At 26.8% G+C, this 14,951-nt stretch overlaps 1 protein-coding gene across 1 annotated transcript in view; it reads left to right on the forward strand.

Moving 5' to 3' along the window:
* Positions 1 to 14,951, forward strand: part of LOC107436873 (DDB1- and CUL4-associated factor 8) — a gene marked incomplete in the record, with an annotated part of 26,253 nt that extends 11,302 nt beyond the window's left edge. Inside the window, 5 exon segments of the mRNA XM_071184649.1 lie at positions 3,629 to 3,736; positions 5,805 to 5,935; positions 9,150 to 9,269; positions 13,700 to 13,816; positions 14,541 to 14,951. Of these exon segments, the coding sequence (XP_071040750.1) occupies positions 3,629 to 3,736; positions 5,805 to 5,935; positions 9,150 to 9,269; positions 13,700 to 13,816; positions 14,541 to 14,645 (581 nt within the window).

The raw sequence follows: 14,951 nt of genomic DNA on the forward strand, positions 1-14,951 counted from the left end.
ACTTGTAGGACTCATCTTCACAGTAGAATATATTAGAAAAATGATCATGATTAATTTGTTTTTCTCTAACTTCTAATATAAATTGCTGATTTGAAATCTAATAATATCACACAATAGTTTTTCTTAATAAAGTAAGGTAAAGGGTAATAATAAAGTTTTGATTAAGAAGGTAAAAATTAAATAAAAATCCAAGTTGGTGTTAATTTATTTTTTCTCTTGATTTATTCTCACTTTTGCCTGTTCCTGAATTATGCACTTAATTTCTGATAGGTAATATGTAAAGTTGAAATTTCATTTTTACACTTTAGAGATTTCATTCTTGACTTAATAAATTTCAGAGCTTTATTTTATGGCTTGCAATTATTTATGATATGTGTGGATGAATTGTAATAATCTTCTGTTATGTAATAAACTACCGTGTGATCTGTTTTTATCCTAGCAAAATCATATATTACCCCTAAAATTTACCTAAAATTTTTTGAAAAAAGTTCCTAAAATTACCCTAAAATTTTAAAAAAATTTGCTGCTACCCCTGAGTTATGTATTGAAACAGGTATTCACTGTTATTGTGTAGAAATTTTGAAATTAATTAGAATGATTTATTATTTTTTTCAAAAAAAGGAGAAATGCATTTACTAAAATTAGAATTGCATTGTAATGTATTTTTGCTATTGATTTGTGAAGGAAGAAAGAGTCTTTTTATGATAGTTCAACCATATTTTTGTTTTAGTTTGGAAATTATTTTATTGAATCGATTAAAATTTGGTTTGTTTGTTATGAGAGAAATGATATTAAATGTCATAAAAAAGGAAAAGAAAAAAAAAACTCTATGGTTAAGAAAAGAGTTGAAATTGATGCTGAGATTTTATTGTTTAATATAATCTTTCTTTATTTTGGTCTTATCATTTATAAATTAGAAAATTAAAGCATAAATGCATATGAAGTCTTTTTCTGTCATTTTTTGTTAAATGCTAGATTTAGAGCTTTTCTTCCTTTACTCTCTTCTCTTTTTAATGCATATTTTAACTTATGTTTTTAACATTAAATATATTAAGTTGAAAAAAAATTAGTTAGAAAGTTAGCTGTAAAATTTTTTCGGCTGTTAAAAATTTCCATTTCCTTTTATCAATATACTAGTTGAATACCCATTTTTCGTATGGTTGAAAAAACAATAAATCAGTGCTGAACAATATTACAAAACCATGCAGAAAACTGAAAGATATATACTAACACAATTAATGCAGTTAAATTAATTCCAATATTTTTGATTTATCACTATATTACCTTTTTATGTAGATTTACATTCTTAAATTAAGCAAAGCACACTTTTAGTAGAACATCCCATCAAAATTTAGATTAACTGTATTCAGTATCATTTATCATGATGCAGTTGTTCAAAGTCAACTCATGAAAGTTGAAATTTTTCCATAAGCTTGCAATTTTCTCTTGTACTTATTCCTTTTAAGTGAGTCATAAAGAACTTTGCAGAATCTATATTAAAACCACACTGTATTGATGCATTTTTAATAGGTAACGAATTCACTAAAATTGTACATTCTATCCATAATTAGTATCTTTGGTACCTATAGAAACTGCACCAATGACTGCAAAGCAGTTGTGCCCATTAACAAAATTAAATAACAATAATAGAAAGCTGATTGTTTACATTTCTCCTTAACAAATTAGTACCATTTTTCATTAATTTTGGTTTATAGAGTACTTAGTTTATTTTTTTATTTCAGTTAGTAATTATTACAAAAATTAAGTGAGCATCATTGGTTGTAAAAATTGTATGGCAATTTTTTACCTTTCTCCTAAAGGGATTAATCAGTTAATTTTGCTCTTTAGTACACAGATTATTTTATTTTTGGGTACTTTTCAGTTAGAAGTGGTCAAATTAATTCAACTTTTTTTTTCTTTTTAATTATTTGAATTAATTTTTTGTGAATGTCCAATTTGATATGCATTTAAATAAAATAAATTTAAAAAGAAAGTAGTTAAAACAATTTACTGGAGATCTGTATTTTTTGGCTACTTTTCACTTGTTTTTGACTAACCAAAGAATACCTATTTTGTTTCAATCAGTACCGATTACCAAAAGTAATTGAGCATCATTGGCATCAATAGTTTGGTGATTTTTTAAGGCTTTTCCTAAATTAATTAGTACAATTTCTCCATTAATTTACCTTTTTACATAACCTATTTTTTTATTTTAGATACTTTTGATTCTTATAGAAGCACCTTTTTAGAGCATAAATATATATATAAAAAAATGCACATGGTTTCAGATAACATTAAAAATATGTACTAATTGTTTGGTGTAGTTCGCATACGCTACCTCTTTCACGTTAATTGGTGAGTTTACCTGACATGAGTAATTAAAAATGATTCAGTAAAGAATGTGCAATAAACTTCTTTTTTTTACCAGAACTATAAGTTTTAAAATATAAACAGAATCATCTGTGGGATAATTTTTATGAATGGCTAGTTGACATAGAAACAATGGCAACACAGGAAAAAATCCCATTTTTCAAACTTCTCTTTCAAGCAATCTAATTAGAATTTTTGAATGAATTTTAGGATTTGGGTCTAAATTTTTTTATTTCATTCACTGTCTGAATTTCAGGATGCTAGTATAAATGGTTCAGGAGTTATAAGAGGGTCAGATATACCCAAAACTCTTCATTTTATTATTATTGAAGTAAATAATGCAATAAATGATACAGTGAATAAAGTCAATAATGATGAACATTATGTGAAATAGTAATGCAGATTAATATAGTACGAATAGAAAGTTCCCGGCTTTAGTTATATCATGCCTAAAACTAGGTTAAATGTCAGAATTAATTTTTTCCCCATAAAATATTGTTTACTTAAAATGTATGCGTACATTTGTATGCTATTTGAGACAAGATTTGTCACTTTTTGTTCACATAATGTAATGTTTACTATAGCTATACAGTTTCTCAACAATATTATTATTAGCTTTTACTATTATATTGTTGTTTAAGAAAAATGTTGTACCAATAAGTTAATTTCTACCCACAAAGCATATTAGCCTTAAATGAAACATTGTTTATTAGATTTACTGTAATTTTCCTATTAACTTGAGTGTTTTTCTTTATTTACTTCTTAAACTGTCTAGGTATCAAATCCTGTGCACTGTTTCTGTGAAATCCCATTATCTTATTGTTAAGTAATCCTGCTTGTGTGTAAATTTTTTCAAATTGTATAAAAAAATTAATTTTATATTCCCTATTATAAGCTTCATATGATTTTTGTACTTTTTAAGAAAAAAATGCGAATCAATTTTTATATCTGTTGTATTTATGTTGGATATTAAGGTACAATCAATGTGAATGGTCACAGGTTTATTGGGTTTAGGTTTGATGGTCATTGTTGTTTAGGTTTATTCCTTAGAGTTCGTAAAAAATTGATTCACGAAACGAAAGAATAAATTTGAAAAATCAAACTACACATGAGATATAACTAATTTTTCTTTTGTATAATAGTTAAACCTATGTAAACTTTTTTTAATTAACAATTTTTTAAATTATTGATTATTTCAATAATAATATTCAATTCTCTTCACTTATTAATTCCCCCCCCCCATTTTTTTTAAATGTAGAAGTACTAGCTTCTTATAATGATGAAGATATATACTCATTTGATAACCTGGAAACAGTACAAAACAAGTATTTGCATCGCTATAGGGGCCACAGGAACAGTCAAACTGGTAAGTTACTGATTTTTAATTTTTATTGCATGTTATTTTAATTCAAGCAATATTTATGTTTATAAAGTAATATAAAACTTTAAAATTTTAGTTAGATTTTTGAAATAATTGTTTTGGCTCTTGTTTTGCTTTTGTATTATACATGGCTAATTTACATCTAGTACCCTAGCAAGAATATATATAAAAGTCTTTAAATTATTATTTTTAACTTGCTTGTAGAAATAATGTATAAGCAAGTGCACCTCATAATACCAAAGATAATGAAGATTAATAACCATTTTATGATAAATAAGAATTTGATAATAATTGTCATTTGAATTTAATAATTATGATATACCATATTCTAAAACTATCTCTGTATGAGAGTTGAACTGGGTATGTGTAAAATTTGTTTGTTTTGGTGGGAAGCATGTGAATCCTAGATGGTTGCATTAATATTTTCACTTTTAAAGGTTGCTTGATCGAAATAATTATCTGATTTCATAAGTATAATAAAGCAACACTATTCAATATTTTGTTTCTAAACTCTGTGAGCATTTTTGAATTTAGTGTTAAAATATTTTTTATTTCTCTGCATAATGTTAAAATGAACTGAAACTATTTCTCATTGGACTTAATCATTCATATAATGTGATTCATAATTAAGAAAGAAGATCTAAAAATCTTTGACTGTCATCAACATAAAATTATCAAACGTTTTAATTGTATTTAACCTGTAAGTTATTCTTTATATCTTATATAATGGTGTTTTTATTCTTTATCTCTTATATAATGGTATTTTTATTCTATTCTATTTCGATCATAGAGATACTTCATATTTATTTGCTGAAGTTTTCGCCAATTACATTTAACTGTTATACTATTTCTATAGTGCCTGCTATTAACCAAAATTAAATTTGTTCTTTGATTTGATAAAGCCGTGTATTTACACTAAGAAAAACGAAAAAGGTTTGAAAGTTAAACTTTTCAAATTCATTAGAATCTATATTAATTGCAACGGTTACATTTTTTTTTCTGTTTTAATTTATGCTTGATGTTCTGATAAAATATTAGTTGCATTTTTTTAATTTACAGAATGGTCTAAAAAATTTAACCTGGTGTTGTTTGTTTGGCAGAATTTGAAATGAATTCTTTTGATTAGAACAATATGTTATGCATCTTTCGAGATTTGAAAAGAAAGAAAGGCTAGAAAAAACTTGAATTTTTTCTTTTTTAAAACATGTTCTCCTAAAGCTTAATTGTTAAAAAATGGTTACAAAGATTTATTGATGTTAATTTTTTTAAATATTGCATTGATTTTGTTCTCCCAGTTTTTATTTTAGAAAATGACTGATTTTATAAACCAGTAATTTTATTAGTGGCCATCACTGTTATTATTTTATCACTTCAGTTATTTTCATTATATATTTATTTAAATGGAAAGTGTCAATCTTATTCAGTATAACAATCTAATGATTAAAACTAGAATTGGTGTTACTTGTTTTTATTGTACTTGTTCTGTGATTTTACATTATTATGCAACAATTTATGATGAAGATATTAAGTTACAATCATTAAACAGTAAATAAGTTATATTTAGTTTGTAATGCACATTTATTTTTATAATATATTTTGTGTAAAATTGTGTGCAGACAACCTATATATTTTAAATGAAAATATTATTGCAAAATAATTATATGAATATGCTGAGAAATACTAGAATATAGTTTTTGCACTATTGTTAATTAACATCAGTGACAAGAAAACAAGTTTTTTTTTTTGCAACCAGAAATTAAATGAGAATTCAAAAAACAAGTTTGTATACAGCAAAGCACACATATTGGTTAATTAGCAGCAGAACTCTACATTAAGAACTAAAATTCCTTGTAGAAAAAGATGTTGAAAAATCAATTTATACTTGCGAACCTTTATGATTCTACGAGATTAATATTGTAACAAGTACTGTTATAACCATAATTCTTTCCAAAAACTTAAATTCAGAATAAATTAAGCTTTGAATATATTGTAAAAAAAAAATTCTTATAAATATTAATTAATTTGAAATTAATCTCACTTTATATGATTTCAGTTAAAGGTGTCAATTACTTTGGTCCAAAAAGTGAGTTTGTTATGAGTGGAAGTGATTGTGGCTACATATTTTTCTGGGAGAAAGAAACAGAACATATTGTAAAATACATGTATGGAGATGAAGGTGGTGTTGTAAGTGTTGCATTCAAAGCTTTTTTTTTTTATATATATATATATATGTAGTGCTCGTTCTCGTTCTTTCTCGTAAACTCTTGGGCCGTGGCTTTTCATTAATCATTATATTGCATTTCGTAGAATTTGCAGTCATATTTTAATATTTTTAATATCCTTTTCTATAAGGATGATAACATAATGAATATTCTATACTTTTATTGAATAAAGAATAAGGAATCTATATACAATTGGTGCAAAGCTCCGAGACACATCTTTATCCTTCCATTTCTAAAATATAAGTGTACACTTCTTTAACGTAACATATGTTCATGTCATGTGATCTATAAAACCCAGATGTTAGAACCGGCGTCTGGAAGATCTTAAGACCAGATGGAGATGAACTAATATTTCAACATAGTCTTGATTTTAATGGGAATTTGGTTTCGTTACGATTTTTTATTGCACGGTGTGGATTCATTTTATAAATAAAGATTTCATCGTTATTCAACGGAACTTACTATATACGCGAAGGGCTAAGTTAAGTAAATTTAATGTTCTCAGAAACCAGATAAGCTTATTTGAAGATAGATATAATTCTTTTTGAGTTTAGTCTCAAAAGATCCTTTTAATTTTATTAAGCTAGTATTTTAGATATTACAATAACCCCCCTCTCAAAGGTGTTGACCCGGAGGTGATCAGGCTCCACATCTCATCTCATTGAGGAAAGATCAAACTCCTTACTTACCATCTTCTATTTAAACTATTTAAAATGTATATTAATCTGGATGATTGAGATCACATGATCTGAATTACAAAAACAATTTAAAAAATGAAAGCAATATTCAAATCTTATGTTAACAAAACATATGAAACTACCTCAATTGCGATGGTTTCATACTAACTCTCAAAATTTTAAAATAGAATATATAAAAACAGATAGATATAAAAACATTTATAAAAACACTTAATGTTCTATTTCTTAAGATACTAAAATAATATCTAATATAAAAATAAAAATATAGTTGCAACTAAATAATAGGCCTTAAGAAATTGCTACCTAGGTTTAAGTCCTTGTGACATAAGTCACTTGCTTCCTTTGCATGTTTATAAAACTTCATCATTATCCTAAATCTCTTACAAAAATCTCACAAATATTCATCTCACAAAGCTTTAAAATACTCATAAATTTTCTCTCTTCTGTTACACTTCGTTATCCAAAATATTCTCTTTAACTAACTCCTTAAAATACTTCAAGTGAAGAAACTAACTCTCCTCTTCATTTCTATAAATCTCAAATACACTACTTAATCTCAGTAATCACTATTTTTTCTAGCACATACCTTACAACTAAGTTTCTTATTTTCACAAAATAATCAATTTTAATACTCATTCCACATCCAATATTCATTTTTTAGAATTCATTTTCACTAACAATATTCATTTTTAGTACTCATTTTCACTAACAATATTCATTTTTTAGTGCTCATTTTCACTAACAATATTCATTTTCAAGGCCTAAATTTAAAAACTCACTTTCTTACGCATTTTTGGCATTGTTGCCACTTCTCATTCTTTGTGACTACATGTCACTATAACCTTAATAAAGTATAGACACCTTTATAAAATACAAACATCAAAATATAAGGTAAAGAAAAATACAACGTTTCAGGATCAAAATGACCGTCCGGTTACGGGAGTGTCCGCTTTGCGGGGAATGTACGTAATGGTTTATTCATAGAAGATTCCCGGGGAATTAAAAATATGTCCGTATTGAGAGGCGTCCGTTTTGCAGGAGTGTCCGTAATAGGAGGTTTCACTGTATATATATATATATATATATATATATGTGAAGTTTACTACTTTACTATTAATTTGGAGCAGCTTTTTGTTCCTAGAATTGTTATTAGTCTCTTCAACGAGTAAAAGTACTCCCCATATACTTCTTTTTGAATCTCACAATATGAATTACTTAGATTAATTTTAGTAAGAGAATCTGCATTCAAATGAAGGAAACAAGATTCCATGGCTTCAAGATGAACTGATGTGACAGGGGTGAATGGAATTGTGGCATGAAATCTATGCTCAAGATTCCAACAATGTGCAGCAATAGATGAGTTATTCAATGTAGCCAAGATGCCTGATTGGTTCAATGTAGCCAAGGTTGCATTGGAAAGGTGCATGGAAAATGACCCAGCAATATTAAATAGTGATTGGATCTTTAAAGGTTTTAAATTTAATTTGTTAACAGGCCTGGAAATAACTTTAAAACCAAAACGAGATGGGATGTTAACAGTTCTGTAGGAAATGGGGAGAAAAACCATATAGTAACAAGTTCTCTGTAAGGATAAGAACTTGTTACTATATTTTTATCTTCTCTGTTAATTTATTTGCAGTGTAATATAAGTGTTAAATGCTGAAGAAAGTACTAAACCTAACAATAAAATCATCCTTATGTTTTGTATATCATTGCAGCAAATGCTGCAAAGGTTTTTTTAAAGTAAACAAAGAAATGGGGGACAATTGCTAAGACTTCTTTTTACTACATTTCTAAACTTGTTTCTAATAAAAATTAAATAGTTCAAATGAGAGAACACTGCAAAAAACAAAAAGTAAGTAATTTTATTTTATGTTACTTGATTATAAGCTTAACTTTATAGAGATTTATTCCATTTTTTAGTATAATTGTATAAAATTCAACTTAAATTTAAACTGCATCAAGTTTTTTTTGTATAATTTTTGAGAATCTTATATTTTCAAATTTTCCTACATGTATATTACCTTAAGCTAAATTTTTACAATAATCTTTGTCTGGCTGTGTTGAGTTTGCAGACAAATTTGGATTTATGAAGATACTGCTCAGATTCTCTACGTAAATTCTACAACCTGGTTTTTATATTAATTTAATGCTTAAAAACTTCACATGCATTATTTTTCTTGATTACTATCCTAGATTTTTGCCAGTTTTTCATACTGGTCATGTAAAAAAAAAAAAAAAAAAAAAAAAAAAAAAAAAAAAAAAAAAAAAAAAAAAAANAAATCAAAAAAAAAAAAAAAAAAAACCAAAGCCTGAAAAGTTAAAATGTTGTTCTTGGGTCTGGTTTTTAAAACAAGTAATAGGTACCGTCATTAGTAACTGTTACGCTAATAATCTTATGTGAATGTTATTATTAATTTTTTAAAAAGAAAAACACTTTTATCTAAGTTTTAAAAAATGTATGAAAATTTATTGCAGGTTAATTGTTTAGAGCCGAATCCAATTATGCCAGTCTTAGCTACTAGTGGATTAGATGATGATATCAAAATATGGGTTCCATCTTGTGAGACTCCACCAGATCTGAGTGGTCTAAGAAAGGTATTATAATACTGCTCTGCTCAAGATTAATTTTGATTTTATAAAAAAATATTCTGACATCACGTTTTCAATTTTATGTCTTCTAATTCAATACATTTTTGTGCAATATCTGTACCTGTTTTAAATATGATACTTTTACAGAGTATGGGAAATTTTCATTTGCCAACTCCCCATTGGTGGTCGAATATTTAAGGCTGATGAATAAATTTTGTCTAGTGAAATTTTGTATTTTAAATCAAACTAACATATTTATCCGTAATTGAGTACTTGCACTTCAAAAAGAAGATCACATACCAACACATGTGACCTATGAGGTCAGCGCCAGCTGATCGTTTATCAGCAAAATGACCTGTTAAAGTTGAGCTAAGTTTCTCCACATGAGTTAGAATCTTAATTAACATGAAGTTTCTTAATTAAAGCACTGTGCAGCACATTGAAGTTTTTTAAACATAATTTTTTCTTGTTTACTTCTTTTACTCACCTTAGATTTATTATATGTTTATTTATTTTATAGTAACTATGATATATTTGTGTACCTGGCAACTTCAATGCATAATTAGTTTGTGTTCTATATGGCTTCATGTCTGTCTTTTTGTTAAGTCTTTGTGTAATTATGTAGTTAAAGAATCTTTGTGAAAGAATATATAATTTAAAAGAACAAACTACGACACAAATTACACGAAATAGAATGGAAAGAACAGTTGCTAGTGTAAACAAATGCTACTTTTCAACAACCAATCATACCCACACAACATCACTTGCAGGTATCCCATTGAGAGTTTGCCTCTAAGTGCTATTAATCAGAATATTACAACAGACTGAGTACAGCATAAAGGCAATCTTCGATCTTAGAAGACTGAGACACTTGATGATTTACTTAGAATTTTTCTAAATGAACCCACATCTTTAATAGAGTTTTGACTCTTAGGCTGCAATGTACAATTTGTATTTTAGTGCCGAGCGGTAGACGGTGTGCAAACATCAAGCATTAAAAAAATGGACAACCTCATGGCAACCTTATTTTAATTCATTATTAGTGTGCAATAAATCTGATTCAATTTTTCAGTATCTGCATTCTTTTATGGTTTTGTTCACCCGAAAATATTTATACTACATCTGTTAGCATTTTAAAAATTCCAAGCGAAAAGTTTAGTTTGGCTAGTACCTTTAGTACTGAAATTTCATACCCTGCTTTAATTTAAGATAACTTGTTAAGATTGCTATTATTTAAAGGCTTTATAAAAAAAGATTTACACTGATGTTCAAAATTGAGAGAATTTTTATTTTTAGTTGATTAACTACAGAACTACTGGACATATTTTAATAAAATTTGGTTCAAACATAGGTTGACATAATATGAAAATAATTTAACAGTTTTAATACAAATTATTCTAATAGAATTAAAAAATTATGGTTCCTGAGGACCCAAGGCTATCAAATTTCTGGATCAACTTTTTACTATTTAGAGTATAAATTTTCTACCTCTTTATCTGTCAATTAATATGCACATACATAATTATTCTATTAATGATGGACAAAATTAAAGGTTTTCATACCAAGAAAAGAGTGAGATGTGAACAATCAAGGCTTTTAACTTGGACTTATGAAACACCTGCATGAAGGAAAAGCTGTGATGTAATATGATTCTCAGAATTATTCTAATTTTCTCCTGTGTGGCCAGATAAAAAGTCGTTTTAAATTTGATTTAATTTTGGAAATAATCAGTATAGTAAATGACACTACATCAGTTGTAATAATTTCTAAAAAAAGGGGGTAAGGTAGTAAAGATTATTTTGATTTTTGAGATGTTAGTTTGTTAACAAGAAAAGATTTTACATTTATTATTTAAATTTTGGCAGCAATTAAATTTTATGAAAATATTTTTTTGAATTTCCATTAAATAAAACACATTAAGTTTTTTTAAAAAAAACATTCATTATTTCATAGTTACCAAATTTTAAAAGGTGTCTATGTAATTTCTGTTTGTCTCTCTGTTACCACACCTTTAAGTACTATTATTTAAAGAATTTATTTTATTAATTATAAATATATCGTATGGTTTCTATGGTGCTATACTAACTGTTGCTGGCTTATATTGATTTTTTTAAATGTATTTTTAATCAGGTTTATTTATAACTTTTAGCCTGTTACGATGGAATATCCCAGTTGTATACTTATTATTATTATTTAATTATTATTTTATTTAATTATTATTATTTTATTTAATTATATAATCCTTTGATTTTAAGTGCTTTTTTCATTTAAAACTTTCTTATGTTGAAGGTTAATTGAAAAATCCGGCTCTTTTCTATTGTCAATATTGATTGTAATAACCTGTCATTTGCTATTGTAAAAAATCTCTTAGGCACCAACATAATTACAAATTATTGTAACATTTGTCTTTTGAACCAATACACTTTTATTAATTTTTATTACGGTTAATTCCAAAATTAAGCTTTGTTGAAATAACCCGGTCTTGTACAAGCTAATTATAATGAGCCTAGAAATAAGGGCCATTAGCAGTGTGCTGAAAAACTTATATTTTTGTTTTTATTTAAATTGTAATTAGAGAGCTTTTGCTGCTTCTGTATACTTCTATGAATAAAACAAAAAAAGATATTTTCTTAAATACAAAATAATAGTAAAAGTATGCTAAAAGTAAAACATGAATAGAATTCTCCATATTTTATTTGTAAAAAAAACAAAAATACTTTAATTTTTGTTTCCAAATTTTACTACAACAGAGAAAAAAAGTGAAAATTTGATTGTAAAGAAAAAAATCTATTTATTTACTATAAATTTTTATTTATTTATTTACTATAAGTTTAAAAAAAAAACGTATTTTAAATTATTTCAATAAACAAAAAATATTGCATCTTTAGATTATTGATATTTAAGGAAAATATTTGTTCTCTAAGAGCATCTTAGAGAACATTGAAATGTTCTTACAAGCCTCATTATTATTTGGTTTTAAGTGCCTACAATTATGTATTGGTCAAAATTATAGCTTTCATTAGTTATACCTTTGTCAACTAACATGAATTCATAATCAAATTAAAATTTTCTTGCTACTTTATTGTAATACAGTAGAGAACCAATTATCCGGGATGCTCGGGACCATCGCTATCCCGGATATCTGAATTTCCCGGTTTTCTGGATCGACCAAAAAGTGTCGTTAATCGATGTTTTATCGAACCCGAAGTACAAGGAAAAAGTGTAATGCATAAAGTAAGAGAAAAAAGAAAGGTACTCCTAACTTTAAAAAGAAAAAAAAATGGTAGAAATATAACATTTAAAAGAACAAAAAAATTTGCAAGTTTAGACAAGAAAATCAAGTTTAAAAAATACAAAATTCTCATATTTATTTTTTAAAAATAATTACAATTCCTAAATTAAATAATATAAACAAAACCAATGATTAAATAACGCAATATATTTCATACCTAATTATACGGGGGGAAACGATAAAATAAAAGGAAAACTTATTAATCTAAATAAAAACACTTGAAAATTATCGAACCGAAACGATAGTTAAAAAAGGCACTAGCATAAATATTAAAACCCGGAACAAGGCAAGATCAACGGAATTCAAAAAAAAAAACCTAATGATAAAATTTATGAATAAAAAGAATTAATTTATTGAGTGCGAAATTTATCGCGAAAAGAAAAAAAATCAAACGTAGTGGAATCAGAAAAACAAAACTGCAATCTGCTTCATAAAATAATCCTATGTTTAAATTAATAAACAATTCTCCTTTTATTTTATTTTTTTTTTTGTTGATAAAAACAAGATTTTTAATTACAGCAGATGTGATTCCACACCAAGAAAAACTTGCAATTGATACCGCACTTCCAAAGAATGAGAATTTATTCAAAAGAAAAAGATTTTATTTTTATTAGTCGATGTCAAATAAATATATTTTTCTCTTTTCTTTTTCTGTTCACTGATATGCATGCAATGCATTTTCCCCACCCCCCTCGTAAATCAAGCAGAAAACGAAATCAGCATGCCACACCCTTGAGTTTGATTGACGGCCTAAAGGAAAAAATAAAACATTCCTCCCTTCCCTGCCTTCAAGGTCACGGAGGAAATGACGTTTCTCTGGGTAAACGGGGAAAAAAAATTTCCCCTTCCTTACATTTTCCTCTACTCAACTTCAAGGATGAGTCCAATTTCCGCTTTTTTCGTTCTAGTTTAAAATGGCGGGAAATTCGAGCAAAAATTTTCCCGGTTTTCTGGTTTCCCGGTTATCTGGATACCGGATAAATGGTTCTCTACTGTACTAATAACTATAAAAATTTTCACCTATTATTATCAATGTATTTAAAATTTTTATAGCACTATTTACTTATTGACTTCCAGAGTTACAGTTGTAATGTTTAAGTAAGCTTCAAAAAAATTATTTTTTAAATGCTTATTTATCTTGCAGCATCTGATTGCAAACATGAAGGAACGAGAGGAAGAACGGAGAGATTGCCCTGAAGCTTTTATTGACCAAACAATCTGGTTTTTGATGCAACATCTTGCTCGTTCACGTGGGCGAAGAGTAATTGTTTAATTTTCTTTCTTTTTTTGTTAGTTCAGTAAAAACCTTACATTTCCAAATTCAATTAACTGAAAAGCACGAGTATATGGAATTTTTGAATTAAATATTTTAGTGTAATCTTTTGTTTCTATAAGCAACAATTCTGATATAGCCTTGTATGTATTTAATTGACGTTTTTATCATAGTGTAACATATTTTCAATGAAATATTATAATATAAAATGCCGAAAATTTCGGCATTTAATAAAAACAGATGGCACAATTTTTTACGTTTCTCTGTTATGCTTTGTTCCTATTTAGCAACTTCAGCTTTTATTTTTTTATAATTATAGTAGCTCTCGTTATTGTTATAAATTTTTAAGTGTTGATTGCAATACATTTCTTTTGTCATAATGAGGACATTTAAATTAAGATAAAAAGCATCCACCTTAATTAAGATGTTTCTTGCAAAAAATGGCCAGGTGAGGTGTCTACTCAAGTTAAAATTAGATTTTTAGGTCAACAAAATTTAATTTTGCTAGAATATTGGGTACCAGCTATGACTTTTTAGGACTTGTGGCAATTGGGGTTTGAGGATTCTTGAAAATGGTCAAGTTCGAATTATACATTCTAGACTGTCAATTTTATTTAGACAAAATATATTTTTTAAATTTTTCTCTACAATTTCAAAATCAGATAGAATTTTTGGTTATTTAATAACTTTATATAAATTTTGTTAATTTTAGGCATCTGGAAGAGATGACCCTGTGATTGAAATAAGTTCCTCTGACTCAGACAGCCAAGATGAAGATGTTGAAATTCGACGGGAAATCCAATGCAATCAATCTTAAAAAGGAAATTAAAATATCAGAAAAGAATTAAAAATTTGAGAAGAAACGTACGTGTTGGAGTGTTAGTGGAAGTATATTGATTTAAATGATATTTTATTTATTTTGTTATTTGGACTGTTTAAATATATAATAAATACTTTTCAAGCTATGCAATTTCTGTATGTTTTGTATATAGTTTAATCGATTGTACAATCTTAATACTGTAATTCAGATGGTAGGTTTGTGGTATTTTTGTGCAAGAATTTCCTTTGATTGATTAGATTGTTTATAAAATTTCCTATAAAATAAAGGTTATTTTATAATTTC

This window comes from Parasteatoda tepidariorum, chromosome 8 (assembly GCF_043381705.1).
Source record: "Parasteatoda tepidariorum isolate YZ-2023 chromosome 8, CAS_Ptep_4.0, whole genome shotgun sequence".
Classification (NCBI taxonomy): domain Eukaryota; kingdom Metazoa; phylum Arthropoda; class Arachnida; order Araneae; family Theridiidae; genus Parasteatoda; species Parasteatoda tepidariorum.